Source organism: Triturus cristatus, chromosome 2_2 (assembly GCF_964204655.1).
Source record: "Triturus cristatus chromosome 2_2, aTriCri1.1, whole genome shotgun sequence".
NCBI lineage: Eukaryota > Metazoa > Chordata > Amphibia > Caudata > Salamandridae > Triturus > Triturus cristatus.
In genome coordinates, this window is record NC_140582.1 from 494012208 (window position 1) to 494032430 (window position 20223).

At 45.4% G+C, this 20223-nt stretch overlaps 1 protein-coding gene across 1 annotated transcript in view; it reads right to left on the reverse strand.

Moving 5' to 3' along the window:
- LOC146862410 (FRAS1-related extracellular matrix protein 2-like) overlaps positions 1-20223 on the reverse strand; it is a 229771-nt gene that overhangs the window by 77249 nt on the left and 132299 nt on the right. Inside the window, exon 6 of the mRNA XM_085641607.1 lies at positions 18802-19053. Within this exon, the coding sequence (XP_085497733.1) occupies positions 18802-19053 (252 nt within the window). The remainder of the gene's footprint in view (positions 1-18801; positions 19054-20223) is intronic.

Sequence of the window (20223 nt, forward strand, 5' to 3'; positions counted from 1 at the left end):
AAGTGCTACCAGGCCAGCCTAAAGCTACAGTGCATGAGCGCGGGCGCGCACGCGCGCTTGACCGCAATTACTTTCACTTTTGCGGCCGCACGGCCGCTTTGATATTTGATCGCGATCATAGCCTAGCATAGCCAATAGGTCTCGCTTTTGGGACCTTATAAGTATTTAGTTATGCAACTGTTGCATGGCTAAACACTTATAAGGTCCCAAAGGAGAGACCTATTGGCTATGCCAATGCTTGTTCATTTTGTAAACTCGTGGGCCCAGATTTACAAATACCTTGGGGCATTTTTACTAACATTCTGCACTGGGTGTGTCACAAAAGTGATGCAAATCTGTTCAAAATGTTTATTTTGGATTCACTTTCCAGCGTAAAAGCCACTGGAAAGTTACCCCACAGTAACACAAAGCTGTGTTTTCCCTGCTTTGCATTACTTAGTGGAGGGGGGCTTCCCACGCAACCACCCATGGTTTTTGATGCACGGCTCTATCTACCACCAGTAATGCTTCTTTAAATCTGGTGTTTAAAAAGGAGAAATGCTTTTATTCCTTCTAGCATTTCCCACTACGCATGTGTGCTGCACTGTACAGCACACATCCAAAGAGGAGAAAAGGTTTAAAGTTAGTCTAAGCATAGTATTTTGCACAAGAGGGGCATCCTTTGAATACAATACCTATACTAGACATCACACACACATTACTTGTAACAATCCAGCTTTTTGTGTTATTACTTTTTTATTTTGCAATATGCACCCTGACGTCCAAAATTGACCCGAGGATGCATTTTGCACTAATAAAATAGCACTAAATGCTACAGGTCACAAACACGAGTCGCCAGCAGACACTTGCTCTCTTTTAGTTTGTTTTTCTTGCGCTCCTGTGGTAGGATTTTTGCCCCAAATAATTTTATCTACTAACACTGGTTTAATCATGTCATTTTGTTAATTTTCACAAGAGCAATGTGCAATTACGGAAAATAATCTGATTACTCCGGAGTAATTACAATTTCTCCTAGGCCTACGAATGTTTTCATTTCTCCTTGTTTTTAACACTGTACATGTGTGCTGCATTGTACAGCACATAAGTGGGACACGCGCTAAGGCATAGTTATTGTACTGGAACGGACATATTCTAGCACAACACCTATGCTTCCCACACACACACACTTGCACTATGGAGCAAGGATTTGTACGTTGAGGTTTGGCAGCCAAAAGTGCACAAGAGCAGGAGAGATTTCAGATCAAAGCCACAGCTTGGTAGAAAGGGCTCTGTTCTGCTCTCTCTTTTTTATGCCACATTGCTTGGTAACTTTACATGCTGTGCTCCTTTGCGTTACTTCTATGTACATCTAAGCTGAGGTTTGAATTAAAGTGTCATATCTATCTCATTGTGGAATTGTATGGCCGATTTGTGTGCTAACTTATTTTCATTAAAAAATAAATATATTTGGCTGAATTATGGATGATGCCATGGAAGAGCAGAATTATCATGTATGTTTTAAAACAAGGCATGTATTACATTCAAAATTGCTACAATGACACCATGGTAAGTGAAGGAACGTGCTTCATAGGCATGACCTTTAAAAAAAAAATCTCACATACCATAACATAAAGATATTAATTCTATTTTCCTACAAGAATGAACATCAGATTTACAAGAATGAACATCAGATTTCTCTTACTGGGTTTCAAACCTGTGACCCTACAGCATGGATGATTTCCTGTGCAGAAGTATGGTGCTGTGCCAATACATAAAAATGTGTTAAATGCCATAAATTTCCTTTCTTGTCATTTAGCATTAATTTTGACATCTCCGGTCATCTCTAAATGAGATTCTAAGTTGTCATTAAAACTGAAACTGTTGACTTTGTCACCCAATCGATGAACTTTCTGAAAGCATCGTTTTCCCACGCCTTGTGTGGTGCTGCCCTGTTCATGCATTTGACCACAGGAGCAATGGGACCATCTGATAGAGGAACTGTGGGTGCCACCCCCAATCCCTGATCTGATGACAGCAATCATATTTATGTGTCTCTTCTCCTGTTTTCAGTTATCGGGAGTGGTCCCCCAGAACTCTTGGCAAGACTTCAACTCTTAAAGGCACTGCTTTAAATGGGAAAAAAATAGTGCAAGTACTCATTTAAATAGGGTGAGTGGGAGGGGCTAGGGGCGGGGCTAAGAGCAAGGCATGCTGATACTTAGGGGCATATCAACAACAACCGGCGATAATTATCACTAAGCGCACTTAGCGCTAGGATAATTATCGCCGGCTAGCGTTGATTTTTATCGCTGAGATAGCGTGCTATTAGCAACGCTTATCTCAATAGCGATAAAAATCCTCACGCTAAGTGGCTAACGTGAGATTATCGCTGGAAACCCAGCGATAATCTCACGTTAGCTTGTTGATAGGGACAGACAAACTTAGCCATGATATCCTCCTTCCATAGGACATCATGGCTAAGTCAGAAAAATACCAGACGTAAAAAAGCAGCGTTAACCGCGGTTAGCGCTGCTTTTTGTGTCTCTAACAGGGTTAGCGATATTCTTGATGATAGGAGAAATGTCACTTAGCGACATTTCTCCTATTATTTTACTCTGGAACGCCCCCTTTGCATCTCATTAGAGATGCAAGGGGAAGCATAGAGTAAAAGGGTGCTAACATGCAAATTTGCATGTTAGCACCCTGTTGTTGATAGGGTGCTTGTTTTATCTCTGCTTTTTTGGCTTTTAAAGCCAAAAAAGCAGAGATGAAGCCCTTGTTGATATGCCCCTTAGTGACTTCAGTACTAGTTGCAGCAAGTAGCAAAACAAATGAAAAATGTGTTTCTTTAAACGAAACAGGTGAGCTCGTTACAGAAAACGAAAGCCAAGCACGTGATGTTTTCCATGTTTTATAATATTTGCAGTTTCCATACTGTTATTTGCTGTTGCTGGCACAATACTGTATATTCTGGAGTGTGCACAAACACACACACACACCACACACACACATAGAGAAAGAAACAAGCGGGCGTGCACACCCAAAGCATTCCATCCTTTAATATACCTCACAAGAGTGTCTTGATTCTCCCCCTCCTTTCTGTCACTTTGTTTCTCACACAAAAACGCCTACAGGCAAACAGACAAACATAACCAGACACTCACGCAAAAGAATCAGGTAAAATTAAAGCCATTTTAACCTCGTTACCTTCTTTGGCTTTCTAAATTGCGCTGTCAACGGACTGCCTCGATTCCTGTGTTTGCAAGACAGCATGATGGGGAACACCAGAGGTTATGCAAATGAGCCCATGCTGAATAGTTCAGCGGGGGCTCAGCTCACCAGTCACTGCTGCAGAACTGCCTTGGCTGTCAGACAGGTCACCAGCACTAGCAGGCAATGTGCCTACCGTTTCATGAGTACCGGTACTCTCCTTGGCAGCAGAGAAGTGCCGGTACTCAAAGTGATAAAAATAAGAAGTGCCGGTACTAAGTACCTGTGAGTACCGGCCCATTTAAAGCACTGCTTAAAGGCTATAAAGCTCGTTAGAAGAACTGGTGGAACTAAGCATCTGGGATTCCCGTTAAACCTGGAAAAAATGTTGGTTTTAAAAACAACTGTGTGCTCACTTTGATAAGACCGGGTCTTAACTCTCCACAATATCACAAAGCCTGAAATGTAGAGTCATGCTCATGACTTTTCTGACTACTTAATTACGAGTTTTCCATGGCTACCTTGCTTCAAGGTCAGTCACGGTCTTTAGTTACAACATTGGAATGCAGGGAGCTCAAATAACGACAATAGAATGCAGAGGATCAATCATTTATGGTATAGTTCCTCTTCTCCAAAATTCCAAAGCTTGTCTTTCTGTTTCTCTGTGTCTAACTTAGAGTATTTCACCTATGGTGGGTGGAAAGTTCTAATAGCGTTATATCCATCCTGCCTCGGACTATTCCTGTTGTGGTAGGTCTTCTTCATCATCGGCCCCCGGTGGTGCCTCGGGCCTATAATCCGATCATTCAACAACCAATAAAGCCCTCTGTAGTGGGCTATAAATTGAAGACACTTGTGAGAGGCAGTTCATTTAGAGGGAGACCAGGGTTGTATGTAAAGAAGTACTGCCATCTGACCTCAGAAAGCTTGGACGATGGTGTCGGAATCTGGCCTTCTCGCATAAAATGTAGCTCCATCAAAAGCAACTGCCGCATTGGCAAGCGGATTCAGAGGAAATTCAATGATCTGAATCATACATGTGGCAGAACAACAATAACTCCTAACTTTCCATATATTCCTGTAGCAGCTATATTGCAATCGTATAAGATTGGAAACTGTTTCTGAGTTTCACGTTACACATCAATTGGAGTTGGATTCCTATCCAGCCGCATTGATTCAGGAATAAGATGTCATGTATATCTCTGCATCGAAAAGAGTAACATATGGCACCCTAGATGTCAATTGCCGACTTATATGATCCCCTACCACTCACCTCTAAAGAATCTAGAAAGATCGGCCCTGATGAAGGTGGATACAACTTTTATTTCCACTGAAACGTGTGTTGACCTGGCTCCAGTGCATCCCAGCTGGCAACAAAATCACGGCTATTGATGAAGGGTTCTTTCCGTGACTCCAAAAGTGTATGCCTATTAAGACTGGGAATTGTATGTATGTGATGTGTGTATGTGAGTGTGGTGTTGTATGATAGGTCAGTATGAGAGTGGTAGAAGCATGGGATATGTTATTTTTCTCAATGTCTATGCAAACTTTATTGAGTTGATACATGTAAACAAACACGATATGAATGTCACAATTGTACAAATTTATATTTGCAAGTTTAAAAAGTTTTCACTTTTGTATAATTGAGTTTAAGAAAAACATTTTTTAAAGTTCTTCTTCATAGATGAAAACAAAAATGACATTAATAAAATTAACAAAAATACACAAATAGATGTCTGACTGACTTGAATAGCAGCGGGTAGCCCAAGGAGCTAAAATTAGCCACCAGTGAAAGTATATAGTTCAGGTGGTACATAGTTTTGTTCATTTCCCCCTTGCTCCCAGACCTCGAATACATTTTTTAGGCGGGTACCTTCCTTTTTGAGACCAGGGCTGTATGACCTACAGCCTTGTGAAAGGGGAAGCACCCATCTCATTGCCTCTGTACATGGCATGGATGACCTGTGTCTAGTGGCAATTGTGAAAAAGAGAAACGTCTACTTCATCAGCTTTGGTGACTTCATTAAAGCTGCACATAATGAGAATGCATCGGATGCATGCAGTTAGGCACTTCCTGTTTAGAGAATTGAGAAGGTGAAATGCATAGGATGAAGACGTATGCATCAACGCACTGCATTTCACAGCTGTCTGGTGCGATACTATAGGTTTCTTATGTGGTGGCGGTTATATCTGTGTGAACTGTATTGTCAAAGCCCTTAGTCTATGCTGGATGGTCTGCCACTGGTCACATGGAAGAAGATATCTTGTTTTTACACCTGTAATAATCATTGTGTGCACAAATATGCATTTTGCTTACAGCCAAAAACTCTCAGGGCTTACTACATTAATACAGAGTAACGAAATGTAAAAAGGAGGGAGTTTGCTGCCCTAATGTGCAATTTGCATTTGCATATGCGACAGGATTTTTAAGGTGTGTGACTGACTTGAGATCCAGACCCGCTTTCTTTGCTTAGTGCTGGTGTGCTGTAGAACAAACGCAAAGCACAGTGTGTCGAAATGAGACTGGGTGCCCGTGAAGGCTTTAGAGTGGCTGAGATATCCCGCAGGAGAGATGTCGGCTCCTCCCTATGTCTTACATCTCTAGCTCCGCTTGTGCGGCCATCTTCTCTAATGCCTGCGTTAACACCACATTCTGCTCCCACCGCCTGCAGTGGGTCAATTACACTAACCCATGGTGGGCCCTGAGAGGGCACCTGCCATGCTGTGCTGCCTATGAGAACAAGCTAGATCTGCGAAATCCTGCTTGAATGTATGCGCGGTGCCACAATCATCATATATTGATACTTATACCAACGTGGCACTGCACCACAGACTGCTCCAAAACACATGTGTACAGGGGGGAAAAAGAAAGCACAGAGAGGGCATAATCCTCAACTTAGGAGCCTGGGTAAGGATCCTGTAACAGAGAGGGCCATTCAGGATTTACCCCTTCATCTTTCTTGAGCCGTCAGTGCAGATACCATCACTTTAATTACAAAATACTTAACTACAAAGCACCTAAGACCTAAGGCTGGGGCATCAGGCAGGCCGGTATCCAGCCATCTCAGTAGCGGACTCTGTGCGCTGTTAATAGACGCATTGTTGTGGCAGGGCCCTCTTTGCTTCTTCTCGCCGACACTTCCTTCCCTTTTGGAGTGCTTACTTATGTACCTTTGCCTGACACTGCCCTTCAAAAGAGGTGCTCTGTCTGAGTACCGCTTAGGGGTGCCCCGTTACTCACCGCGACACTTGTCCACGCACTGGCGAACCTGTGTCCTGTGATAAGGTGTCTCTCTGCTCTGCCCAGACGCCTCAGCCCACCCTTTCTGTTCACTCTGCACGCTGTTTGCATCTCTTTCTTCAAAGTTCATTATGCCACAATGGAATCCTTTGTTCAGCCCTAAGCCCCGCGACAGCCTGCCTCGCCGCAACATAAAAAGGATGCGGAACCTGCTCTTATAACATCGTCTAATCAATTGAAAAGAGTTAGGGAACTACAAAAAAGCATAGTGTTCCCTTGTGCAGCACATCAAAGGGCGGCCATTTTCCACTCACGGCTCGCGTCAGTACCATTATGAGCGGTATTTACATAGAGGCGTCCTCGACATTACATGGCTGCCTGTGCGAAGGACGCTAATTACCTTTTGAGGTTTTCACAAACTATAGACGTTTCTCTTCGTTTCGAATCCCATTAGAGCAGAGCGGTTCTGCCATGAACTGAGATCGGCAGTGAAAAGAAGAGTTTGATGTTTGCGGTGCGAGGCACACCTGCCTTTGTACACACCAGCCAGAGAGGCAAAATGACAGACGCGCCATTTTGGAAGACAATGGCGCCGAGAGCTCTGCAAGAGCCCGAACTTGAGCACACAAGGACAGCCCACTCACGTGAAGGGCCTCAACAAACAGCGCGGGGGTGTCTCACACTGTGGCATGACGGTGCCATACTGAAGACACACCACAAGGGCAAAGGCCAGAGGTTCCCAAGTTACCGCATTGTCTGCTCGGTGGGAAAGTGATTTTAAAGGCAAATGAACAGGAAAAAGTGTTCCGAAGGAAGCATTCGAGGCGGGGGCTATTCACATCCACACGTGCAGAGCACAGGGGATTAGTGTACCACTGCTTCGGTCGCGAGGCCACCCAGTCTGTTTGCAAAAAGATAAACAGAATTAATACAAAGGACGCGTTCAGCAAAATTCTGAATTGTGCTTTCCATCTAAAGGCTCTGACAACCAATTTAAAAACAAATATTCAAAAATTCAGGCCTTCCTTAAAGACAAGAGCATTCTGTCCTGCTGTACTCAGAAGTTTACACCAAGATTGGTCCTGCTACTACAGGGTGTAGGAAGATTGGTGATGTGCTTCACATCACTGATGAGGAAGGTAGAATCACGTTGGTGGTGCGAGCCGCTGCAGGGCGTTTGGCAGCTTGGATCATAAAAGTGTCCTTAAATGAGCTTGGGTGTGGCCAGAGTGTCTCAAGGTCGAAAGCGAGGCTCCTTCTGCTGGGGACAACGCATGTTGAAGTCACTCACATGACCTTTGACTGTGACGCACGCTCAAACACCTTGACACCAATAATAAGAAGTTTACAATCTGGGACTCTACAAAAATGTTTCTTTGCCAGACATGAGGTATGAGAATGGACTTTTTTTAAATCAATTTTTTATTTAATTACTATGGAAGGCATTATGCACCTTGCTCTTCCGAAACTAAATTACATTCATACACGTTGTTGTCTGGAGCGTTTTCTGGTATATTACCAATTTTCTATTCATATTAAAAGGTTAACCAAGATCGTAAGTTTTAAAAACTATTAAGCAAATGTTTGCTTTAAGGAAAGTGGGAAATGGGAGCCATTAAGAGGCGGACATACACTGGTGTAAGGTGAGAAGTCTTTCAGACCTCAATAATCAAGTACGTGGCAGAATACATTGAGGTCTTACCAGTGGGTGTCCCCATCAAGGACTCAACAGGTATTCGAAAACGCAAATAAGAAGTGTGTGGCTTGAAGTCCTTTAGCAGCCTTATTGTAAACCAGAAGAACTCCTGTTTTAATACCACGCAGGCCTGGACTGGGAGCCAGAAGCAGCACTGGCTTCAGTACCAGCTTTTAACCCACCAACTAAAACAAGGCCCAGCCATTTATTTCACACCAACATTTTAAAGTGGAGGCCTAAAAAGCTGTTGTCCATATTTACGAAACCTTTGCGGTGTCCTTGCGTTAGTGAGAACAAATAATATATGCATACGATGCTGGAGATAAGATGGTGAACGTGGTACGACAATAGTGTCTTCGTCTACACATCAATGAACATTTTTTTGGAGAGATTATACATAATTTTCTTTTAATGAGGTTCTATTTACCATTTAGCACAATGACATGTTTTATGCATGTACTCTACCTCGAGAGGCGTCTCCTACCACCCTAAGCCTCCAAGGTGGTTCTATGGCATAGAACGTCAGCCTCACGAGGGTGCGTCACGTGTTTTATGTTTGACTCGCAGTGCGTTTTGTGTTACCCGGTATCAGTACTGCCTCGCTATTCACGTGCACTGAACACGCGCGCAACCTCCAGGGATGTGCTGTGTCTTTTGCTTGTCAAACCATTGAGTTATTTGTAATACTTTTATTGCACCCGTGTAACCACATCCTCATTTTTTTACACAGACCACTGAACAGATCATGTTATTAAATGTCGCCATTTTCGAACACATATAAGAACGCACTGAAATAAAATTGAGACTCCAGTTTTGTCTCAGTCCATTGTTAATTAATTTAATGTGACCTCTTGTGACAGACACTGGTTCTGCTGTTTTACATAGATCACATTTTGCGTTTTATATCTTATTTGAAAATCATGTGGTAGGAAAACTCTCTTTATTTGAATTATACAAGCCCTCGGGTTCCCTTGTGAAATATATGGTCTCCCTATCTTAATGCTTGGATATTGTTAATCGATCCAGCTCTTTTAAATTCACGTCCGACTCAAAACCTAACCGAAACGTGTTTCTCTCTCCCACACGTACTAGGAATGCCTTTCTTTCTGCTGAGCGCGGGCCAGCCCAGGAGGGCTGGACTTTCAGGTGTCCACATCGGGCCGTGTCTGTAGTTTTATGCTGGCGCAGGTTCCTCTTTCACGCGCCCTTCATGTCAGGCCCCCGTCCTCCTCAGGTGACAGCCCGAGCCCGCCTCGAGATGCAGGACAGATAAATCTCCCTCCTGATTACCGGCCCCTGGCACCAGCGCCTGTCAGCGGGGCCGGCTGCAGACGCAGCACGTCAAGCCATGAATGTCGAGCATTTAGACCACCGTGAGCCATGCGCCGCCGCGGTGTGACCTTTCAACCTCCAGGAAGGTCCGGACACGGACACCGTCGCTGAACACTGAACGTGCCCCTGGAAAACAATATCCGCAGCTGACAATTTCCCAAAACCAATAGAGGCAACATCATGTCCTATAGAATCAATTTTATCAATGTGTGAAAAGCTGCCTATCAGTGGCGATGTGGCGTAACGGTCAGAGCTGCCGACCTTGGACCTGGAGAACCAGGTTCGAGTCTGGGCACCGGCCCAACATCCTATGATTCTGGGCAAATCGCGTAATCTCCCCCTGCCTACCAAAAATGAGTGTATCTTGTGTAAGGTAACTGGTGCTCATGTAAAGTGCTCCAATACCTTCAGGTCGAGTCCGCGCTATATGAAACTGCACACAAAAAAACCGAGGCGGGTGGAGGAGCTGCAAAGTATTCAAATTGAGGTGACCAAAACACGCTGGAACATGTGGGCAACATGATCACATCAAAGCAGGCTTGCAAGGGTATGGCTCCCGGTGGATGTGAGGGTCAGGTTCAATGCCCACTGCACTCTCCTAGTGTCAGTGCTTAATTTATAAAAAAAATAAGTTCCAGGGCCCAAGATATTGGCCATGGGTCCACTGCAGCTGGCACAGCTCGCATTGTACTTTAAACTACAAGTTAAAGTCCTTGTTTATCATTTTTTAAGATAAATAGTTAAAAGCTCCACTAATGAACTTTGCTTAAAACTACACATAGAACGAACCATGCGGTTATTTCTCATTAAAGCGTGATGATGTTTACAAATAAGTGCTAGCGCCAAGCCCTTGGAAACACCAGCACGAATTAAGCACTGCCTATGTGAGAAAAGGACTTTTGTACCATCAAAAACTAGCACCTCCCTTGTGCATCTAAGGTGATCCTGTGCCCGGTAGAGCCACAGCTCAATACCAACAAACCATCAAATGGGGAAACACAGAGAAGCTGTGGAATGCTCTGCGTCCTAGCCTAAAGCCAGAGCAACATGACATTACTGCCAGAAAAAAACCCTAAAAACAAGCCGTTTGCAATCTCCTACAACTAAATTCCATGTATTTGAGGGATATATTGAATTGAAATTGCATTTATACAGTGCTCATGACTCTTCACGAGGAGTTAAATCGCTTTACACACTAGCCGGGAGCCCAAAGTTAGTGGTCAATCCATGGATATTGGAAATTGGCTTGTGCTCTCAAGGAAATCATTCCATGTATTCAGTGCTTAATTTGAGCCAGTGGTTTCTGGTGCAACACACGGCATTAATTGTCAACACCAGCACTTAAGACAGTCTGCCACATGGTGACACTGTTTGTCTAATCTAGAGATCAGCATAACAACAATTGTTTATTAATTCAATATACAATACAGCTTACTAATACTTGCCATTCAAGCTTTTATAGATTTGGGGGCCTGGAGTAGTCTGAATTGTCACACTGGTAGGTGTGTTATGGTTGTTAGTTGGGTTGGTACTGTCGTTAGCAGTGCTGGTTGGGTTAATGAGTAGTGCAAGCGGCAGTGGCCTCCTGACGTGGGCCCTGGTGCTTATTCTTTTTTATTTTTTTTAACAAATTAAGCATTGCATGTATTTACTCCAGTTTTTCTGTAGTGGATTCATGACTAAGGTGCGGTCACTAGAGGGGGTTGAATCAATCAATCAATCATGGCATTTGTCATTTGTAGAGCGCACTACATACCCTCGAGGGTCTCAAACCGCTGGGGGGGGGGGGGGGGGGAGGAGGGGGTTGCTACTGTTTGAAGAGCCAGGTCTTGAGAAGTCTTCTGAAGGTCAGAAGGTCTTCGGTCTGCCGTAGGCGGATGGGGAAGGTGTTCCATGTCTTGGCGGTGAGGTGGGAGAAAGATCTGCCGCCGGCGATCATTCTTTGGATGCGGGGGACGGTGGCGAGGGTGAGGTCTGCAGAGCGGAGCTGGCGGGTGGGGGTGTAGAGGCTGAGTCGGCTGTTGAGGTACGTTGATCCGGTGTTGTGGAGTGCCTTGTGTGCATGGGTGAGGAGTTTGAAGGTTATCCTCTTGTTGACAAGGAGCCAGTGTAGGTCTTTCAGGTGGGGTGTGACGTGGCTGCGGCGAGGGATGTCGAGTATCAGGCATGCGGAGGCGTTCTGGATGCGTTGAAACCATTTCAGGAGTTTGGCCGCGGCTCCTGCGTAGAGTGCGTTTCCGTAGTCCAGTGTACTGCTGACGAGGGCCTGGGTGACTGTCCTAGTTTCGGTGGGGAGCCAATTGAAGATCCTGGGAAGCATGCGGAGGGTGTTGAAGCAGGAGGAGGAGACGGCGTTGACCTGTTTCGTCATGGAGAGGGTAGAGTCGAGGATGATCCCTAGGTTGTGTGCATGGTCCGTGGGAGTTGGGGGTGTTCCTAGTCCGGTCAGCCACCAGGAATCGTCCCAGGCTGAGGGGGTGGAACAGAGGATGAGGACCTCCATCTTGTCCGAGTTCAGCTTCAGTCGGCTGATTCTCATCCATTCGGCGACGGCCTTCATTCCTTCGTGGAGGTTGGTTTTGGCGGTGTGGGGGTCCTTGTTGAGGGATAGGATCAGCTGGGTGTCGTCGACGTAGGAGATGATGTTGAGGTCATGCCGTCGTGCGATGTGGGCGAGTGGTGCCATGTAGACGTTGAACAACGTTGGGCTGAGGGATGAGCCTTGGGGTATGCCACAGATGATCTCGGTGGCTTTGGAGCTGAAGGGGGGGAGGCAGATGCTCTGTGTTCTGCCGGCGGGGAAGGAGGAGGTCCAGGGCTTTCTCTTGGATTCCAGCGTCGTAGAGGCGTGTTCGTAGTTTGCGGTGGCAGACCGTGCCGAAGGCGGCTGACAGGTCCAGGAGGATGAGGGCCGTGGTTTCTCCATTGTCTAGCAGGGTCCGGATGTCATCGGTGGCGGCGATGAGGGCAGTTTCGGTGCTGTGGTTGTTGTGGAACCCGGACTGGGTTGGGTCCAGGATGCTGTTCTCCTCGAGGAAGCTGGTCAGTTGTTTGTTGACGGCCTTTTCAATGATTTTCGCCGGGAACGGGAGCAGGGAGATGGGTCGGAAGTTCTTGAGGTCCTTGTGGTCCGCCTTGGGTTTTTTGAGTAAGGCGTTGATCTCTGCGTGCTTCCAGCTCTCCGGGAAGGTCGCTGTCTCGAAGGAGATGTTGATGGTTTTACGGAGATGGGGTGCGATGGTGCTGCTGGCTTTGTTGAAGATGTGGTGTGGGCAGGGGTCGTCCGGGGATACGGAGTGGACGGTGTTCATGATCTTGGATGGTGTCGTCGTCGTTGATGTTGGTCAATGAGATCAGGCGGTTGGTGCGGGTGGTGGTCGTGGGAGCGGGGGTCTCAGTGGTTCCCGGGGGGGTGGCGGTGTTGAAGCTGTAGTGGATGTCTGCGATCTTGCGATGGAAAAAGGTGGTCAGCGAGTCGCACAGGTCTTCTGAAGGTGGGATGTCGTTGGTGTTGGAGCTGGGGTTGGAGAGTTCCTTCACGATGTTGAAGAGCTCTTTGCTATTGTGTGCGTTGTTGTCTAGGCGGTCTTTGAAGGAGGTCCTTTTGGCGAATCTGATGAGGTGGTGGTGTCTGCGGGTGGCGTTCTTGTGGGCGGTGTAGATTTCACAGGTCCAGGTTTTTTCGAGTTTTCGGCAGGTTCGCTTGGAGGCCTGGAGGTCTTCGGTGAACCAGCTGGCTTTCTTGCTAGTGTGGGTGTTGGAGGGGTTCTTGAGGGGGGCGAGGGTGCTGGCGCAGTCGTTGATCCACTGTTTGAGGTTGCGGGTAGCGGTGTCGGGGTCAAGGGGATCTGCGGGTGGGTTCCGGGCGAGGGAGGTGGAAAACTGGTCTTTGGTGATTTTGCTCCAGCAGCGGCGCGGCATCTGTTGGGTGCGGTGGTGTGTGGTAGGTTTCCGGAAGGTGAAGTGGATGCAGCGGTGATCGGACCAGTGGAGCTCGGTGGTGTGGTGGAAGGAGACGTGGGAGCTTGTGGAGAAGATGGGTGGGTGTAGTGACGAGTTGTCTGAGACCGAAGTTGGCGAGGTTGTCAGTCAAGGTGGAGGAGTTGGTGTCGTTGTTGTTCTCGAGGTGGAAGTTCAGGTCCCCGAGGAGTATGTAGTCCGTGGAGGCGAGGGCATGTGTGCTGACGAGGCCGGTGATGGAGTCGCTGAACTGTGCTTGTGGTACCCGGGGGGTCTGTAGATGAGGGTTATGTGGGAAGTGAATAGTTGATGATCTAAGCATATCGAATTGGGGCTCAACTTTCATCAAATGGAATCTAATCCCTCCATCAGCACAATATAGGGCCCTTGCGAACTTATAGCACTCTGAAGTAACCGAAAGGCTATGGGTAGTGCAATATAAAACTCCTTAATAAATAAATAAACATGCAATTCACCCGACCCAGATTACTTCTCGGATGAACTACAACCGCTATGGAAAGCTGTCGCCAGTGTACTCCTACGCCAAGAGGAAAATAGACTGTGACTAAAATGAAAGCGTGGTGTGAAATTGTACTGGCGGACAGAACGAATGCAAAAGCCACAGGTTTGTAAGAAACCCACACAAGCTGTGATGGTCTAGATGTGTGTTCTTCACCAGCAGATGGCAGCACACGCCTTGGTAAGAGGACCCAAATAACGTCCTCCGTGAATAGTCCAATATTCATTCACGACTTAATATTTTTCTGTAGTACTCAAAAGTTGAGAACGGTGCATAACGGCAGTAGTTCAACAGTCAAGCATGCTTGTAGGACAAAGTGGCATTCCCCTCAAGATATAAAGCCCCGTCAAACGTGATAAATCGGTTTTCGAAACACATTTTCTTATTGCCTAATTAGGGCAGAACGCAAAGTTCTTTATTTATGGTCAGCATAAAAATGATCAGGTAAAGAAATAGAGCAGATCTCAATTTTTTCTCTCTAGTCTATCAATAATCAGACAAAATTTTCCTGCCCATAACAACACAAAAAGAAGCTTGAGGAACAACTTTGCCTCTATAGCCCTTCACAAGTGGGAGCATAGACTGTCCTTATTTCTAAATTCACACGGGCCTTTATTGTCTCGAGCAGAAAAGAGCTGCCCTCCCAAAGTGCTCCAAAGAGGAAATTACCATCAAGCAAACTGCATCCAGTCCAAAGGCGACTAAATGGTATATATCTGACTGGAAGAGACATCCTAGGGCAACTTTTTTTACAGTTTGTGCATTCTCGAAAATAGAACTAAAATCTAAAAAAATATTGATGTAAAAACCTAACCATTGACCTCTGAATATTACTAAAGGCCAGGGCAATGCGACCCTTAAAGGGGGCATATCTTTTAGTCTTAAGTCTCTTTCAGAGGAAAATGCACCAGGTCAGTCAGCATGATAAAATAAGGAGTAGGATAGCAAACGCTCAACAGAGTTTATGCACTTTATGCAACTTTGGGTGAAATTCTAGTGCTTCTTTCATGCAAATGTCAGAGGCACAACTGGGCCAGTGCTTCCTGCATTGGGTTCACCGGAGAGCTCTCTCCCTCCCTAAAGATTACTGTTCTCTGTTTATAGCACTGAGAAGCCCCTCTGCCCCGCTGAAGAGGCCAGAGAGGGGCTGCTCAAGGCACACCGGTGGGCTGAGTGGGAACTCGGCATACAAGCACCCTCTTGCACTGTGCTCACGTGTTTTCAGATCGTGCGATCCCACTCTTCTCCTTGCCCTTTCCAGGTGCCCCCATGAGGCACTGAGCACAAGCCCTTCACCACACTCAGTGGCCTGGGTGCTGGAAAAGTTGTCCGCGGGCCACATTTGGTGGTCATCTCATCCTGCCTGGCTGTGCAGAGGTCCAGCACCGGGCAGGCTTACTTACTACAAAGGGTGGTCCTGATGCACACACTTTGCCTCGGTGGACCCACCCCACAATATTCCCTGTGGATCAAAACCTTGTCTGACTCCTCAGTTCCCTACTCCAGTCCCAAGAGCTGCCCATCCTGCATGTGGAGCTCTCGAGCCACCGTAAATTTCACCAATTAGAGGCGAGCTATGTAACTTTTTAGGTAATGCATACAAGCTTGGCCAAAATGGGTAGCTAAAGAAGGTGTCCTGTGCAAAACTCTAAAATGCGAACACAGAGCTCAGAGGCTGAAGGGTTAATGTGTTGCTGAAGTGGTTTCTGTTGTATAGTGTTTTGATCATCTGATCATAGAAAGGTTTGGACAAGACACATTAGCATCCGCGGGGCCAACAGAACCTACTGTTTATAAAAGATGTGAGCAACCATTTATGAGACTCGTGTTGCGGAACAAAATAGAGGCTCACAAATTTGCATTTTTTTGCAAAGGATGGTAAGTCACCCGTTTCTGGAGATGGTATTTATGACCTTTAGGAGCAACCCTTTATGAGATACATGTTGCCAGACAAGACAGAAGACGTTGGGGGCTTTATTTATGAGGCCCTTACGACGCCGTTGCGTCACTTTTTGTGACGGTGCGTCTTTTAAAAAAAAACACACTGCGCCATATTTACAAAGTGATACATCCAGGCAGATGCGTCACTTTGTAAGCCCCTGCGCTACATTATAACTGCAACAGGTATAACGTATGCAGGGTGGGCGTTCCGGGGCAGAAAAGGCTAATTGAAGTGTTGCAGTAAAACCAATGAGATTTCACTGCGACACTTCTAGGACGCAGGCGTAAGGAGTGATGCAGGCCATTTCCCATGGGACTTGCAAAGACACATTGCTGGTGTTGCGTCTGTTTTCAGACACGCCCCAGCAATGTGCCACTTTTGCGCCTACAGATACGTCAGGAATACTGATGTATGCGTAAATCCTTGCAACATGGAGCGCCGTACAATAAATATGGCGCATCCATGGTGTCGCAAGGAGGGCGCACTGAAAAGTGTTGCATCACTGTTTTCACGCAGTAATGCAACACTTGTCATAAATGAGGCCCTTTATATCTTGGACTTTGGCGCAGGAAGACTGGTACAGAAGATGGATGAAGGGTGCAGACTTTTTTTCTGCATGTGCACTCAAATTGTCAGCATTACAGGGAGCTCACGTGAAGACCATTTCACGGCTCCCCGTCATTGTGAGAAAAAGGCTGCTAGATTTCCAGGCCAGGCAAGGTGAGATTCAGACATCCACTCAGGGGCATTGTTCACCGAGGCCAGCAAAGTCTGCAGGCGGCCCGAAAATCTGCTTTTCTTAGTTTTAATAACATTAGTATTTGAGCCACCCACCTGGCACGGGAAGCAGTGTGGGCATGGGGTGGTTACAGATTTTATGAATGGATTTTCTTACTCGAGGAAGGTAAAACAATCCAGCCTTCAGATCAGGACAGGAAAACAGCCCTTTTCATTTCACAGTCAGCAGCTTAATTCCTCCTTTATTCCTCCTTCCTGTCCTCAGTGCTGGATAAAAGGAAGGAACCCCTCAGACACCACTCATCCTCTTAAAAATAATTGCTTTTCGATGGTGCCCTTTAACTTAATTTGGTTGTACAAATAATCTTCATAGCAGTGGGCTGGCCACTTTCAAGTGCAGAGATTCAATTTCACCTGGAAGAACATGTGCACGTTTCATAGCTCTGAAGACCGATGGGTGGTTTAACACACACCCAACACCGCGCAGAGGTCCCATATAGTTGTGTATCAGTGTGTTTACAACAGCTTGCTTCCCTAATTACATGCCTTGTGATCATCTAACAGTATTTGTGAGACACACCATTGCACACACTTAGAACACAGAACACGTATACCATATAGTTGTGTATCAACGTGTTCGCAACAGCATGAATCTCTAATTACGCTCCATGTGCACAACATGCAGCTTTTGGTGTTATACAAAGCATTGAACAGGCATACAATACACCACAAAAGTCCCTTATAGTTGTGTATCAGTGTGTCCACATCAGCATGCACCCCTAAAAGCATGCCATGTGCTCATCTAACAGTATTTGTGAGACAGAGCATTGCACACACATCCAACACAATATAGAATATAGATATATCATATAGTTGTGCACCAGCGTGTCCGCAACCGCCTGCATCTCTAATTACACGCCATGAGCAAAACCTCTAACAGTACATGTTAGACAGAGTATTGCACATAGATCCACCACAGAACGGATATACCACGCAGCAGAGTATCACCCTGCTCACAACAGCACACATCTTTAATTAATTACATGCCATGTGCACACCATCGAAAAGTACATTAGACAGCTCACTACACTGTTGTATATAGTTGTGTAGCAACACATTCACAAAACACGCTTCTCCATTTACTACTTGCAATGTCTGCATTTAAAAAGTCCATGTGAGAACAGTGTAAGCACATCTAACACAGCACAGCTTTATCATATGACGTGGTATCAACATCTGGACGACCGCACTCTCCACTAGACGCACCATGCACAGACCACATGAAGACAGAATGTTTAATTTATACCCATCACCACACAAATGAGCCTGTAGTTGAATATTATGCAACACAGGAACCCTCATAAGCACAAATTGTCTTGCACACACATTTACTCTGCGGGCAATGAACATGCCTGCCATCCTAGAAGATGTCTAGGCGCTATGGGAGACCAAACACTGAGAACATGGCCCACCACTCATTGAAATTGACATATTCACCTAAGGAAGGACCCTTTCCCACTGATAGCCCATTTTCAGAATCCAAATCAGACTGTATTGTCTCTGACGGAAGCATGTGAACTTTTGGAAAGTAACCCCAGAACTATCGAAAGCTCTACAGCGGATGCCATTGTCAAACTCTGTGTTATACAAACGGAGTAACATAACAATGCATATACTGGCGCTGCCTTGGGCACACTCTATGCTGATCACACACCATATTGTCCATCTTGCAACTGACTGCCAGATAAAGGAATGACAACGTATGTTTTGCTGAGGATTGTGTTACCAATTGTGTTGTTGTATTAACTTTTGATTTTTTTCTTTGAAATTTACAATTTTAGTCAATAGGAAATATGTAATTCTGGGCTACTAATAGTAATGGTATATAATGTGGTTTTAATCCCAGATATGCTCTAAAATGGCCTGTAAAATATGAAATCACCATTTTTGAAATTGTATGGCCAAAAATAGCACACAGATTTGTTCTTTCAAATTTTCATATGCACGGCAGGAAAAGATCCATCATGAATCTGCTGCTCAAAGTTTTAAAAAGTGGGTGGTATAAATATTGTACGACATTTGCTGATGTCAAATATGCACTTGATGCTGAACAGCAGAAAACATTGGGTGGTAATTTTACACAAAGTATAAAAATGATGAAATATTCACTGGTTGTCACTCACCATCATTAGTGTCAGCTAGGATCACCACTTTGGTACTGGGGAATTCCGAACCAACCTGACCACCCATGGGCATGCTGAGCGTGACGTTGAAGATCTCGTCTTCCTCGTAAAGGGAGTCATCAATGATAATAATGCGGCACGTTTTGGATATCTCATCCTTATCAAAGCGAATGATGCTAGTGTGGTCCTCAGGACGGCTTATGTAGTCCGAGTATGATAATACTGATGACGGCACAGTTCCCGTAGCAGAACCTGTAAGAAAAAGCCAAAGACAGTGGTATTGATTGAGTTATAATACATGAGAGCCTGCAATACCTGTATAAAAGCCCATCTCTAATTTTCTTATTACAGGTGACTTGCGATGTCTCTAGTCGCCTGTAATAAAGAAATGGTTTAACTGCTCAAAGGCAATGGTGTGCCCATGTATTATAAGTACCAAAGTACCCCCTGCCATAAATGATGGGGATATTGCAAGTAACCTTGGTGCCGACATGACCTTATAAAGGAACTCTGCCTTTGACCCCATTACACTATATGGTCATGTAACAAACTCCTCTGTGTCTTGCAATATCCGTATAATGTATAGTAGCGGGCACTTTATCACATGTATAACTTTTAGGGAAAATAATCTCTTCTTTATCTCCAGTTACACAAGAATCCCTTCAGCGTGGGTACATACCAGGCTTGCACCAGCCCTTGGTTAGTTCAAGTCAAATGTTCACAACAATTCACACAAGTCAATAACTCTTACTGCACCCGGGTGCCCCAAGCTATGCTTGTGGCATAAGAGGAACTAAATGCAAAACTCCAGCTGGAAGGACTGCACATCACCACTTGGTGCACTTTGGATGTACCCTCCTACAACTCACAGTGGTTTAAGAGGAAATAGGTAATCAATCTCATTTAAAAAAAAAAAAAGATCTATCTGCCTTAAAATTACTGCTTCATGCATGAAAATTATTAGAATTAAATATTCTTTTCATAATGATAATTGACAATTTCAGATAAACAAATCTGAACATTGAACAGAAACTAACAGCAGATAAGGACCACTGGCCACCAGTGGCGGCTCACAGAGGGAGTGCTGCGGGGCGGCGGGGCGGGGGAGGGGAAGGTGGGGGGTAGTGGAGTCGGACATACAACGGCCAGGAGTACAGTAAGTAAATAAATAAATAAAACTATTTACCTTGCGCTTGCTGCATCGCCGAGTTGGCGCTTCTCTCATTAGTCGGCCTCATTGTCGAGGACATTACCACTTGTGTTCACTACTTATTGTGAATCTTTGCTACCCAGTCACTGTCCTGGAAAGTGACTGGCGGTGATACTAAGAGGATACCCAATCAGAGGAAAAACAAGTGGAAATGCTCACCATTTTAGGACGCGATTCCAGTATTTTAAGATTTTATTCACATGCGTCAATTC